The 14,714-nt window shown below is 51.1% G+C and overlaps 1 protein-coding gene across 1 annotated transcript in view; it reads left to right on the forward strand.

Moving 5' to 3' along the window:
- Positions 1 to 14,714, forward strand: part of LOC138520589 (H-2 class I histocompatibility antigen, alpha chain-like) — a 52,422-nt gene that overhangs the window by 12,460 nt on the left and 25,248 nt on the right. Inside the window, exon 4 of the mRNA XM_069632919.1 lies at positions 7,260 to 7,529. Coding sequence (XP_069489020.1) covers positions 7,260 to 7,529 — 270 coding nt within the window. The remainder of the gene's footprint in view (positions 1 to 7,259; positions 7,530 to 14,714) is intronic.

Consider the following 14,714-nt stretch of genomic DNA (forward strand, 5'->3'; position numbering starts at 1 on the left):
AGAACCGGCCATGCCTCTTGTCCTAACCATTAATGGTCAAAATGGGAATCGCCAATGTTGGACATTGGGAGAGAATTGGAAGTTGCCTACCTTTGTAATCAAGGCACATTGGTGGAAGGGAACTTCTAGCTGGAGGGATGTTGAAAAGAATACATTTTAGGACTAGAAACTCTTTTTAAGTATCTTAGATGGGGAAAGTGAGCAGAGGCACGTGTGTTCTGCAACCTGGCAGCACTGCCACCCTTAATCCGAAGCTTACCGCGCTACACAGGACAATGTTTTACCATAGCATGTAAGCTTTCCCAGGCTATGCCACACTTTCTCGACAGTAGTTAAGAATTGCTCCGTGGAAAAATCCCGGACAGTAGCACTAAACCATTCCTTGCCTGAATGGAAGATTCTAGGAGTGTCCTCAGAAATCTACCCACAACCAGCCCAGACTGAGCCAATCCTTAGAACGCTGGCATTCCTCTGCTTTTGGGGTTCAGCATGTGCTGGGTTTGTCACCTCTGCTGAAAGAATGTGTTTGCTTGAAAGCAATAGTTCATTAATTACACGCACCTATTTCCTGTAACGACATGAAGCCGCTTCGGGTGCTCTCATTGTAGCCTCTTTCACAAGCACAGTTTCCCCCTGAGTGCCTTGATGTAGGGAAGTCGTCTATGGGGGCTACATAGGTAGGTTATCATGCTGTGTAACATTTACTCTCTGTGGATTACCCTACATTCCTGTTGAGGCTCTCCCTTTTTTGTCTTCCTATATTACCTCTCACAGTTTTGGGTGTTCATGCAGACTGCACTAAACAAGGCAGGACAGATCTGCCCCCCACCAAACCCCCCCCCTAATGTGCTCTTGCTCTCTCTGCCAGATTCTCTGCCACCATTCGAATTTGCTTGCAAATATTAAAGCAGATAGTGGGGGGACCATGCATTTTAACCAGTCATTACTCTGCTACGACACACAAGTATAGTATAGTGTATGTTTCTTGACCTTGATTTGAGCTTCAGCTTCGCTCCTGTATGTGGTCATGGCTCACCTTGGTCGGTGACTGCAATATACTTTATCCCATGTGCAATTCACATGTGCTCTGATTAAAAACACACCACTGTTGGAAACGTGATTAACCTTTGGAACTCGAAACACCTGTGTTTCTGCTGTGGGTATTATCATGTTAAAACTCTCATTTGTCTCTCTTTTGCACAGATGAGCTGGGTGTCTGTCTTAAGCCATCTCGCCAATATTCACATTACACATTAGACTCAATCATGCTTGTGTGTGCAAGATACACAAAGATATAATGGATCTGGCTGACATACAAACAATAGCAACAGAATTTAACATGCGTACAGAGCGCGCAAAAGAAATGTGTTTTTTGTGTGATCATCACTCACTACAAATAAATTGACAGTTCATTTTACTCTGTCTGTAGCAAAGTCCCCAAGGTGTCCCCTGTCGCTCCCAGATTTTATGTCTCCTTCGCCCCTGGTCTCTTCCTCCCTAATGTTTATCAGGTAGCTTGTCTCAGCCTTTGGTTTGTGAACCAACCTGGTTTGCTTCCTGATTTTAGTCCATACCAGCTATTTTCCCTGGGTTCCCCACCGAAGAATGTAATTTGAAGCTCTCCAATGTGTTTTATCCTTAACTGGATCTTTGGGTTTCTCGCCCCAGCTTAGACTCTGGTTTCTTGTGCCCTGGCTTGGGGTTTGTTTGTTCTCACCCCTCTCAGGGTTTTGGTTTTGTACACCCTGATCTGGGGTATGGTTTCTGGTAGCCAGTCTTGGGTTACAGCGTCTCCTCCTCTAAGTTGGGAGTATTCTCGCTCTCACCCCGCTCTGTGGTATGTTTTCTCACACCCCAGCTTGGGGTACGGTTTCTCATAGCATGCTGGGCTATAGCTTCTCTTGCCCCTCCTTGAGCTAGACTTGTTCTCACCCCGCACTAGGGTACGTTTTCTAGCACCCCGGCTTGGGGTCTTTTTTTCTAGTTTTCTCTAGTCTTCATCGTGGTTGGCGCTGGTGCTTCTCTCTCTCGACGCCTTCGCGCCTCTGCAGCTCTTGTCCCTAGATCCACTGCTGATTTCTCCTTGTGAGACCCCCCTGGGGTTTACTGGGTTCTTCATCGGCCGGCGTCTGCGCTCCGTTGATTGGTCCATGCATTCATTTGGCACGCCCAGCGTAGGTCTGCCCCCTCTGAACACACCTCCCAGGGGAGGGCTCTCTGCCTCTCCGCAGGTGATTCGCTCTCCCTTCACCAATGCAGGCCGTGCCTTTGCTCTCAGGCTTAAGCTGTGTCTGAAAGGGTCAGAAGACAAGTCAACCACTTGTGTATGAAGTTGAGTCAGTACAACGTTTAGTTCCCATTTCACCAATAAGATGTATCTTTTTGGGGTAAGGGGGAGTAACAAATACACCTATCTTGGGACTGCCTGTCCTGCCAGGGGGGGCGGGGGTCCCCCAGTGAGATCCTGCTTGCCCCTTCTCCTGGGGATTGTTAAGCTTAGCAGCCTCACCTCCCTAGATCCCAAAGGAGTGGCTCCCCATTGGGTAGAGGGACGAATTCCCTGGATTCTTAACAGTATTTTGTTATTAGTGCACCCTGGGGGGAGGGTTACCTTCAGCTATTGAAATGGTAAAAGGAGCCAGGCTTAGATTACAGAAGGTTAAGTGCGAGGCATCCTTTTCAGAGCAAAGCGCTCCCATACGGGGACTAAAACACTGCCAGAGGCTCCAATGGTAGATATGGCTCAGGGGAGCAGGGCGGAGTGCTGTTATAAGGGAGCAAGGTTAGCTTTCCTTTGTGACTGGAGTTTGGATCAAGAAGGGGCCATGTATTCAACATGCAGCATTGCAAGTAGTGGCTTTCGCTTTCTGAAACACCAGAATCCAACTTAGTTTTTTAAACGGTGCAAGGCTTGGGAACAGGCCTGACAGCCATATCGCTGCTATACCCCAAGGTGATTTCAGCTAGTTTGTCCCCAGTGATGATTCACATCTGGACTAAGTGGAGTAGGGTCTTGGGTGTAGAGTTAACAGACAGTGGGGAAAGGCCTGCGCTAGGATTAAGAATGTCCAAAGACATGTGACATTTATTTTTACTAAACCACTTGCATCGGGTACACAGGTTTAAGGATACGAGACCCCTGTAGTGTTTTAGATTCCCCAGTGTGGATTGCCCTTTCCTTAGGCCCTGTTTTATACACATGTGTGATCACCAGACCCCTGCAGTGCTTTAGATTCCCCAGTGTGGATCGCCCTTACCTTAGACCCTGTGTTATACACATGTGTGATGGCCAGACCCCTGCAGTGCATTAGATACCCCAGTGTAGATCGCCCTGACCTTAGACCCTGTGTTATACACATGTGTGATGGCCAGACCCCTGCAGTGCATTAGATACCCCAGTGTAGATCGCCCTGACCTTAGACCCCGTGTTATACACATGTTTGATGGCCAGACGCCTGCAGTGCTTTAGATGCCCCAGTGTGGATCGCCCTTACCTTAGACCCTGTGTTATACACATGTGTGATGGCCAGACCCCTGCAGTGCTTTAGATGCCCCAGTGTGGATCGCCCTTACCTTAGACCCTGTGTTATACACATGTTTGATGGCCAGACCCCTGCAGTGCTTTAGATTCCCCAGTGTGGATCGCCCTTACCTTAGACCCCGTGTTATACACATGTTTGATGATAACCAGACCCCTGCAGTGCTTTAGATGCCCCAGTGTGGATCGCCCTTACCTTAGATCCTGTGTTATACACATGTGTGATTGCCAGACCCCTGCAGTGCTTTAGATGCCCCAGTGTGGATCGCCCTTACCTTAGACCCCGTGTTATACACATGTTTGATTGCCAGACCCCTGCAGTGCATTAGATGCCCCAGTGTAGATCGCCCTTACCTTAGACCCTGTGTTATACACATGTTTGATTGCCAGACCCCTGCAGTGCATTAGATGCCCCAGTGTAGATCGCCCTTACCTTAGACCCTGTGTTATACACATGTTCGATGGCCAGACCCCTGCAGGGCTTTAGATGCCCCAGTGTGGATCGCCCTTACCTTAGACCCTGTGTTATACACATGTGTGATCACCAGACCCCTGCAGTGCTGTAGATTCCCCAGTGTGGATCGCCCTTACCTTAGACCCTGTGTGTACACATGTTTGATTGCCAGACCCCTGCAGTGCATTAGATGGCCCAGTGTAGATCGCCCTTACCTTAGACCCTGTGTTATACACATGTGTGATGGCCAGACCCCTGCAGTGCTTTAGATGCCCCAGTGTGGATCGCCCTTACCTTAGACCCTGTGTTATACACATGTTTGATGACCACCAGACCCCTGCAGTGCTTTAGATGATCCAGTGTGGATCGCCCTTACCTTAGGCCCTGTGTTATACACATGTGTGATCACCAGACCCCTGCAGTGCTTTAGATTCCCCAGTGTGGATCGCCCTTACCTTAGACCCTGTGTTATACACGTTTGATTGCCAGACCACTGCAGTGCATTAGATGCCCCAGTGTAGATCGCCCTTACCTTAGACCCTGTGTTATACACATGTGTGATGGCCAGACCCCTGCAGTGCTTTAGATTCCCCAGTGTGGATCGCCCTTACCTTAGACCCTGTGTCATACACATGTTTGATGGCCAGACCCCTGCAGTGCTTTAGATGCCCCAGTGTGGATCGCCCTTACCTTAGAACCTGTGTTATACACATGTTTGATTGCCAGACCCCTGCAGTGCATTAGATGCCCCAGTGTAGATCGCCCTTACCTTAGACCCTGTGTTATACACATGTGTGATGGCCAGACCCCTGCAGTGCTTTAGATGCCCCAGTGTGGATCGCCCTTACCTTAGACCCTGTGTTATACACATGTTTTATTGCCAGACCCCTGCAGTGCATTAGATGCCCCAGTGTAGATCGCCCTTACCTTAGACCCTGTGTCATACACATGTTTGATGGCCAGACCCCTGCAGTGCTTTAGATTCCCCAGTGTAGATCGCCCTTACCTTAGACCCTGTGTTATACACATGTGTGATGGCCAGACCCCTGCAGTGTTTTAGATGCCCCAGTGTGGATCGCCCTTACCTTAGACCCTGTGTTATACACATGTGTGATCACCAGACCCCTGCAGTGCTTTAGATTCCCCAGTGTGGATCGCCCTTACCTTAGACCCTGTGTTATACACATGTTTGATTGCCAGACCCCTGCAGTGCATCTGCAGTGCATTAGATGCCCCAGTGTAGATCGCCCTTACCTTAGACCCTGTGTTATACACATGTGTGATGGCCAGACCCCTGCAGTGCTTTAGATGCCCCAGTGTGGATCGCCCTTACCTTAGACCCTGTGTTATACACATGTTTGATTGCCAGACCCTGCAGTGCTTTAGATTCCCCAGTGTGGATCGCCCTTACCTTAGACCCTGTGTTATACACATGTTTGATGGCCAGACCCCTGCAGTGCTTTAGATGCCCCAGTGTGGATCGCCCTTACCTTAGACCCTGTGTTATACACATGTTTGATGATGGCCAGACCCCTTCAGTGCTTTAGATGCCCCAGTGTGGATCGCCCTTACCTTAGACCCTGTGTTATACACATGTTTGATTGCCAGACCCCTGCAGTGCTTTAGATGCCCCAGTGTGGATTGCCCTTACCTTAGACCCTGTGTTATACACATGTTTGATGATCACCAGACCCCTGCAGTACTTTAGATGCCCCAGTGTGGATCACCCTTACCTTAGACCCTGTGTCATACACATGTTTGATGGCCAGACCCCTGCAGTGCTTTAGATTCCCTCGTGCGGATCACCCTTACCTTAGACCCTGTGTTATACACATGTTTGATGGCCAGACCCCTGCAGTGCTTTAGATTCCCCAGTGTGGATCGCCCTTACCTTAGACCCCATGTTATACACATGTGTGATGGCCAGACCCCTGCAGTGCTTTAGATGCCCCAGTGTGGATCGCCCTTACCTTAGACCCTGTGTTATACACATGTTTGATGATCACTAGACACCTGCAGTGCTTTAGATTCCCCAGTGTGGATCGCCCTTACCTTAGACCCCATGTTATACACATGTGTGATGGCCAGAGCCCTGCAGTGCTTTAGATGCCCCAGTGTGGATCGCCCTTACCTTAGACCCTGTGTTATACACATGTGTGATGGCCAGACCCCTGCAGTGCTTTAGATCCCCAGTGTGGATCGCCCTTACCTTAGACCCTGTGTTATACACATGTGTGATGGCCAGACCCCTGCAGTGCTTTAGATGCCCCAGTGTAGATCGCCCTTACCTTAGACCCTGTGTTATACACATGTTTGATGGCCAGACCCCTGCAGTGCTTTAGATTCCCTCGTGCGGATCACCCTTACCTTAGACCCTGTGTTATACACATGTGTGATGGCCAGACACCTGCAGTGCTTTAGATTCCCCAGTGTGGATCGCCCTTACCTTAGACCCCGTGTTATACACATGTTTGATGATAACCAGACCCCTGCAGTGCTTTAGATGCCCCAGTGTGGATCGCCCTTACCTTAGACCCCGTGTTATACACCAGATCCATGATTCCAGACCGCTGGACTGCTTTACATGCCCCCATTCGGATCACCCCTTTTTCACCTGGTCTGCTATTTCCCGGTTGAGCACCTTTCCTGGTGAGAAGCGACCGTGAGTTTGACGATCATGGGGAAGACTGGAATTGAGGGACATTGACTTATTTACTGGGGCCCAATGAGCGGGGAGAGTCTTATTCAAACTTTCAGGGTCCGTCCTCTTCTTTCCCCGAGGGAACATGGCCCTGAATTGGAAATCAAGTAGTGCCTGTTCTAGGAGGCCTGGGGGAGGGTCCTTGTAGGATGTCCCAAGGCGGGGTTGGCTGAGCTGGCAAAATTGATGACGACCAGCCAAGGACATGTGGGCAGCACTTTTCCCGGGTCCTGGTAGGCGCAGAGTTCTGTGTAACCTCGTTCTTCATCACATGACTGTGAGGACTGTTGGCAGCAGTGGGGTGCAGGTTGGTCAGGAGAACAGCCGTGCTCATGGTCAGGAACAAAAGGAGGAGTTGCACAGAGACTGAACTCTTGCCCGAGTACTGGTGCCAGTTAGGTGATGGACCTGCAGTGCCAACCCCAGGAGGGAATCGCCCCCTGCAATGAGAATCTCAGCGACAGACCAGCGCTGCTCATTTTCAGAAAGTGCTGCGCCTCCTCCTTCGCACAATTTCAAATGTGGTGCAAATGGGGTGTAATTGGGATTTTTCTTTCTTCCTCAAGTCCCCCCTGGAACAATGGTTTCCAGAAGGAAGTCTGGCGACCGCACCCTCCTAACCTGCTATGTATATGGATTCTACCCCCGAGAAATCGAGGTGAAATGGATCAGGAGTGGCGTGGAGATGCCCTTGGAGTGGAGTCAGCTCCTTCCCAATCCTGACGGAACCTATCAGATCAAGGCGACGGTGGAAGTTCAGGAGGGAGATGAAAAGAACATGTACGATTGTCAAGTGGAGCACAGCAGCCTGCCTGAGATTGTGACAGTGGTGTATGGTAAGTACATGTCGCTGTGCAGATCAGGGGTGCATGTATACTAGGTGGGGGTGCTGCAGCCTCCTGGGGATTGTGACAGTGGTGTATGATAAGTACATGTCACTGTGCAGATCAGGGGGTGCATGTATACTAGGTGGGGGTGCTGCAGCCTCCTAGGGAGTGTGACAGTGATGTATGGTAAGTACATGTCAATGTGCAGATCACGGGGTGCGTATACTAGATGGGGGTGCTGCAGCCTCCTGGGGATTGTGACAGTGGTGTATGATAAGTACATGTCACTGTGCAGATCAGGGGGTGCATGTATACTAGGTGGGGGTGCTGCAGCCTCCTGGGAAGTGTGACAGTGGTGTACGGTAAGTACATGTCACTGTGCAGATCAGGGGGTACATGTATACTAGGTGGGGGTCCTGCAAGCTTCTGGGGATTGTGACAGTGGTGTATGGTATGTACATGTCACTGCAGATCAGGGGGTGCATGTATACTAGGTGGGGGTGCTGCAGCCTCCTGGGAAGTGTGACAGTGGTGTACGGTAAGTACATGTCACTGTGAAGATCAGGGGTGCATGTATACTAGGTGGGGGTCCTGCAAGCTTCTGGGGATTGTGACAGTGGTGTATGGTAAGTGCATGTCACTGTGCAGATCAGGGGGTGCGTGTATACTAGGTGGGGGTGCTGCAGCCTCCTGGGGAGTGTGACAGTGGTGTATGGCAAGTACATGTCACTGTGCAGATCAGGGGGTGCATGTATACTAGGTGGGGGTGCTGCAGCCTCCTGGGGATTGGCAGTGGTGTATGGTAAGTACATGTCATTGTGCAGATCAGGGGGTGCATGCATACTAGGTGGGGGTGCTGCAGCCTGCCTGAGATTGTGACAGTGGTGTATGGTAAGTACATGCCATTGTGCAGATCAGGGGGTGCATGTATACTAGGTGGGGATACTGCAGCCTCCTGGGGAGTGTGACAGTGGTGTACGGTAAGTACATGTCACTGTGCAGACCAGGGGGGATGTATACTAGGTGGGGGTGCTGCACCCTCCTGGGGATTGTGACAGTGGTGTACGGTAAGTACATGTCACTGTGCAGATTAGGGGGTGTATGTATACTAGGTGGGGGTGCTGCAGCCTCCTGGGGATCTTGACAGTGGTGTATGGTAAGTGCATGTCACTGCAGATCAGGGGGTGCATGTATACTAGGTGGGGGTGCTGCAGCCTCCTGGGGATTGTGACAGTGGTGTATGGTAAGTACATGTCACTGAGCTGATCAGGGGTGCATGTATACTAGGTGGGGGGTAATGCAGCCTCCTGGGGATGGTGACAGTGGTGTACGGTAAGTACATGTCACTGTGAAGATCAGGGGTGCATGTATACTAGGTGGGGGTACTGCAGCCTCCTGGGGATTGTGACAGTGGTGTATGGTAGGTACATGTCACTGTGCAGATCAGGGGGTGCGTGTATACTAGATGGGGGTGCTGCAGCCTCCTGGGGATTGTGACAGTGGTGTATGGTAAGTGCATGTCACTGCAGATCAGGGGGTGCATGTATACCAGGTGGGGGTCCTGCAGCCTCCTGGGGATTGTGACAGTGGTGTACGCTTAGTACATGTCACTGTGCAGATCAGGGGGTACATGTATACTAGGTGGGGGTGCTGCAGCCTCCTGGGGATTGTGACAGTGGTGTATGGTAAGTACATGTCGCTGTGCAGATCAGGGGGTGCATGTATACTAGGTGGGGGTGCTGCAGCCTCCTGGGGATTGTGACAGTGGTGTACAGTAAGTACATGTCATTATGCAGATCAGGGGGTACATGTATACTATGGGGGGTACTGCAGCCTCCTGGGGATTGTGACAGCGCTGTATGGTAAGTACATGTCTCTGCAGATCAGGGGGTGCATGTATACTAGGGGGGGTACTGCACCCTCCTGGGGATTGTGACAGTCGTGTATGGTAAGTACATGTCACTGTGCAGATCGGGGGGTAAATGTATACTAGGTGGGGGTGCTGCAGCCTCCTGGGGATTGTGACAGTGGTGTACGCTTAGTACATGTCACTGTGCAGATCAGGGGGTGCATGTATACTAGGTGGGGGTGCTGCAGCCTCCTGGGGATTGTGACAGTGGTGTATGGTAAGTACATGTCACTGTGCAGATCAGGGGTGTATACTAGGTGGGGGTGCTGCAGCCTCCAGGGGATTGTGACAGTGGTGTATGGTAAGTACATGTCACTGTGCAGATCAGGGGGTTCATGTATACTAGATGGGGGTGCTGCAGCCTCCTGAGGATTGTGACAGTGGTGTATGGTAAGTACATGTCACTGTGCAGATCAGGGGGTGCATGTATACTAGGTGGGGGTGCTGCAGCCTCCTGGGGATTGTGACAGTGGTGTACAGTAAGTACATGTCATTATGCAGATCAGGGGGTACATGTATACTATGGGGGGTACTGCAGCCTCCTGGGGATTGTGACAGCGCTGTATGGTAAGTACATGTCTCTGCAGATCAGGGGGTGCATGTATACTAGGGGGGGTACTGCACCCTCCTGGGGATTGTGACAGTCGTGTATGGTAAGTACATGTCACTGTGCAGATCGGGGGGTAAATGTATACTAGGTGGGGGTGCTGCAGCCTCCTGGGGATTGTGACAATGGTGTACGCTTAGTACATGTCACTGTGCAGATCAGGGGGTGCATGTATACTAGGTGGGGGTGCTGCAGCCTCCTGGGGATTGTGACAGTGGTGTATGGTAAGTACATGTCACTGTGCAGATCAGGGGTGTATACTAGGTGGGGGTGCTGCAGCCTCCTGGGGATTGTGACAGTGGTGTACAGTAAGTACATGTCATCAGGGGGTGCATGTATACTAGGTGGGGGTACTGCAGGCTCCTGGGGATTGTGACAGTGGTGTATGGTAAGTACATGTCACTGTGCAGATCAGGGGTGCATGTATACTAGGTGGGGGTGCTGCAGCCTCCTGGGGATTGTGACAGTGGTGTATGGTAAGTACATGTCACTGTGCAGATCAGGGGGTTCATGTATACTAGATGGGGGTACTGCAGCCTCCTGGGGATTGTGACAGTGGTGTACGGTAAGTGCATGTCACTGAAGATCAGGGGGTGCATGTATACTAGGTGGGGGTACTGCAGCCTCCTGGGGATTGTGACAGTGGTGTATGGTAAGTACATGTCACTGCAGATCAGGGGGTGCATGTATACTAGGTGGGGGTACTGCAGCCTCCTGGGGATTGTGACAGTGGTGTATGGTAAGTGCATGTCACTGCAGATCAGGGGGTGCATGTATACTAGGTGGGGGTGCTGCACCCTCCTGGAGATTGTGACAGTGGTGTATGGTAAGTACATGTCAATGCAGATCAGGGGGTGCATGTATACTAGGTGGGGGGTAATGCAGCCTCCTGGGGATTGTGACAGTGGTGTATGGTAAGTACATGTCACTGTGCAGATCAGGGGGGATGTATACTAGGTGGGGGTACTGCAGCCTCCTGGGGATTGTGACAGTGGTGTACAGTACGTGCATGTCACTGCAGATCAGGGGGTGCATGTATACTAGGTGGGGGTGCTGCAGCCTCCTGGGGATTGTGACAGTGGTGTACAGTAAGTACATGTCATTGTGCAGATCAGGGGGCACATGTATACTAGGTGGGGATACTGCAGGCTCCTGGGGATTGTGACAGTGGTGTATGGTAAGTACATGTCACTGTGCAGATCAGGGGTGCATGTATACTAGGTGGGGGTGCTGCAGCCTCCTGGGGATTGTGAGAGTGGTGTGTGGTAAGTACATGTCACTGCAGATCAGGGGGTGCATGCATACTAGGTGGGGGTGCTGCAGCCTCCTGGGGATTGTGACAGTGGTGTACGGTAAGTACATGTCATTGTGCAGATCAGGGGGTGCATGTATACTAGGTGGGGGTGCAGCAGCCTCCTGGGGATTGTGACAGTGGTGTACAGTAAGTACATGTCACTGCAGATCAGGGGGTGCATGTATACTAGGTGGGGGTGCTGCAGCCTCCTGGGGATTGTGACAGTAGTGTATGGTAAGTGCATGTCACTGTGCAGATCAGGGGGTACATGTATACCAGGTGGAGGTACTGCAGCCTCCTGGGGATGGTGACAGTGGTGTATGGTAAGTGCATGTCATTGTGCAGATCAGGGGGTGCATGTATACCAGGTGGAGGTACTGCAGCCTCCTGGGGAGTGTGACAATGGTGTACGGTAAGTACATGTCACTGTGCAGATCAGGGGGTGCATGTATACTAGGTGGGGGTGCTGCAGCCTCCTGGGGATTGTGACAGTGGTGTATGGTAAGTACATGTCACTGCAGATCAGGGGGTGCATGTATACTAGGTGGGGGTACTGCAGCCTCCTGGGGTTTGTGACAGTGGTGTACGCCATGTACATGTCACTCTGCAGATCAGGGGGTACATGTATACTAGGTGGGGGTACTGCAGCCTCCTGGGGATTGTGACAGTGGTGTACGCCAAGTACATGTCACTCTGCAGATCGGGGGGTGCATGTGTACTAGGTGGGGGTACTGCAGCCTCCTGGGGTTTGTGACAGTGGTGTACGGTAAGTACATGTCATTGTGCAGATCAGGGGGTGCATGTATACTAGGTGGGGGTGCTGCAGCCTCCTGGGGATTGTGACAGTGGTGTGTGGTAAGTGCATGTCACTGTGCAGATCAGGGGGTGCATGTATACTAGGTGGGGGTGCTGCAGCCTCCTGGGATTGTGACAGTGGTGTATGGTAAGTACATGTCACTGTGCAGATCAGGGGTGCATGTATACTAGGTGGGGGTGCTGCAGCCTCCTGGGGATTGTGACAGTGGTGTATGGTAAGTACATGTCAATGTGCAGATCAGGGGGTGCATGTTTACTAGGTGGGGGTGCTGCAGCCTCCTGGGGATTGTGACAGTGGTGTACGCTAAGTACATGTCACTGTGCAGATCAGGGGGTGCATGTATACTAGGTGGGGGTGCTGCAGCCTCCTGGGGATTGTGACACTGGTGTATGATAGGTACATGTCGGTGGATTTGAGAAAGATATTCAAAGGGAGGAAGGGGGGGCAGACGTGGTACAGCCCATAAAGGTCTCGGGGGATCTCACCCTCCTCTTCTTCTTCTCTGGTAACATACTGCGTCCCACTTTGGGCATTCACCGAACATAACCCCGGGCTCCCCTACCCAGGTGATCTTTCCCTACTCATCTGCCTTCAGGTTTGGGATAAGAGAGGGTGAGCCCTTTCTTGGCCACCTGAATGAGGGATTCTTGAGGTTTTCTGGGGAGAATACCCTCAGGTTTCTCACATTGATCTACAGCGCTTCCTGGGTCCTAGTACCAATCACAATGGAGGGAGGGCGGGCAAAGTGGGGATGAACGGAAAGGAGCAAAGAAGACGAGCGGGATGGGCCACGAGGTGGACTTGGAGGGCCAAAAAACTCAAAGCTATGGGCCAAATAGGGGTTGCAAGGCCTCACATGCTTGAAAATGCAGCAGGAGCTGCACACTCTGTGTCAGGTGGCGAGAGAGCACAACACTAACTTTAGAAGTCCATCCCTAAGATGTATCAGGCCTTGTGCCCAAAAGTTCACCAAAGTTCCACAGCTTTGTGAGACGGGAAAAACTTAGTGGAGGGCTTCTCAGGTCCAATGAGGAGTTTCAGGGGGTAGAGGACAAGTTGTTCTAGTGAATAAGTGTCCCCCCACTTTCGCAATACTTGACAAGTAAGCAATGGCAAAGCCAAACTCTTTTAAAAGTTTCTAAAAGTTAACATACTTTTAAAAGGGAGATATGGGGTTCAGGTAAGTTCTATTACAACTCACCCTCATACTCCAATTCTTCTTAGGACGTGGCAGGTCTTCTGAGGAGGGTCCAAGGCCGCTTTTTCCACCCTCTGCTCTGGTCCTCGATGCCCATGGGTTTGCTGGTTCGAGCACTTTTCCGGTCGACGACAAATGCTGGTGCAAGGTCTCCAGGATGGAGATGGCATAATAACTTGATGCAGGGCCCCTCTCGGCACAGGACTAGATGCAGGAAAGCTGTTTTGGACGACGGCCAACGATGCACGGTGACTCAGGGGGGATACAGCTGTCACGACCTCACTCACCTCCTATCTCGGGTCCCCTAGCTACTGGAAGCATGAAATTCGGCAGAGACTCCTGTAGCATAAACTGTGGATGCCCAAAGTTCTGGACCTCATCGCGGAATGGCGACGTCTGCAGCACGGTAGCCCAAACTATGAGCTGGTCAGCCACTGGGTGATCCCGTGTCATGCCTGCCAATCCTGATTTATGTTCTTCCTGCAATGTCCACTATCAAGGTGCTCATTCCGCCCGTAGAACGGCTAAACCATTCTACACGAAATGGAAACGGTCAGACTATTTGCCAGGAAGGCAGTGTTTATTGTTTTCACGTCGCTAGGATCACGTGTTAGATTTCTAATCATGTGATACTATACATACTATTTAGCAGCGTTTGAAACTTAGAGCGCTGCTTCTGATTGCGTTGTTTTACGACCTCGTTATTCCCTGAAGGGTTTCTCTTGTAGATATAAGCTACATATGCCTCTTTATGTTCCAGCTCACATTTCGAGCGGTATTCTGCTGCCGCTCCTGAAAGGGGATTCCTTTCATTTATTCGTCCGCCTTACACAGCGGCTACTCCTGCAGCTCCCACTGCGCGTTCCCGGCGTGGTGTTTCCTCCGCTGCTACAGCCGGGTCCACTTAGTAGCTGTCTCCTTTAAGCCGCGCTGACCCGGCGGCTTCCTTTACTCAGCCGCGCTGACCCGGCTGCTTCATTACCTCAGCTGTTCTGTTCACGCTGACTCGGAGGCTGCCTTTCATTTCACAGCCGCGTTGAAGACAGTGGCTGTTCCATACCTGCATACATCCGTGATGACACGGCGGGTGTTTCAATTCTACTAACACGTGCCTTCTCATCCAACATAAGGTACTTGTGACAGTGTTCTTCTTTTTTATCTTTATCCCTGCTTCTTATTTGAACAATCAAGGGAACTGTTTTCAAGGGCATCATTACTCTTCAGTTGGGATACTCCTGGGAATTGTTTATTTCTACTGCAAGGACAGTGAACTTGACTACTAAATTGAACTCCTACACAACTGGTTGTCGTTTCTGGATCTCTGTGTTACCTGTGCACTAGACTTCATGGACGCTATCCAATTGTGCAC

The sequence above is a fragment of the Ambystoma mexicanum genome, chromosome 13, assembly GCF_040938575.1.
Source record: "Ambystoma mexicanum isolate Mex_15411 chromosome 13, UKY_AmexF1_1, whole genome shotgun sequence".
NCBI lineage: Eukaryota > Metazoa > Chordata > Amphibia > Caudata > Ambystomatidae > Ambystoma > Ambystoma mexicanum.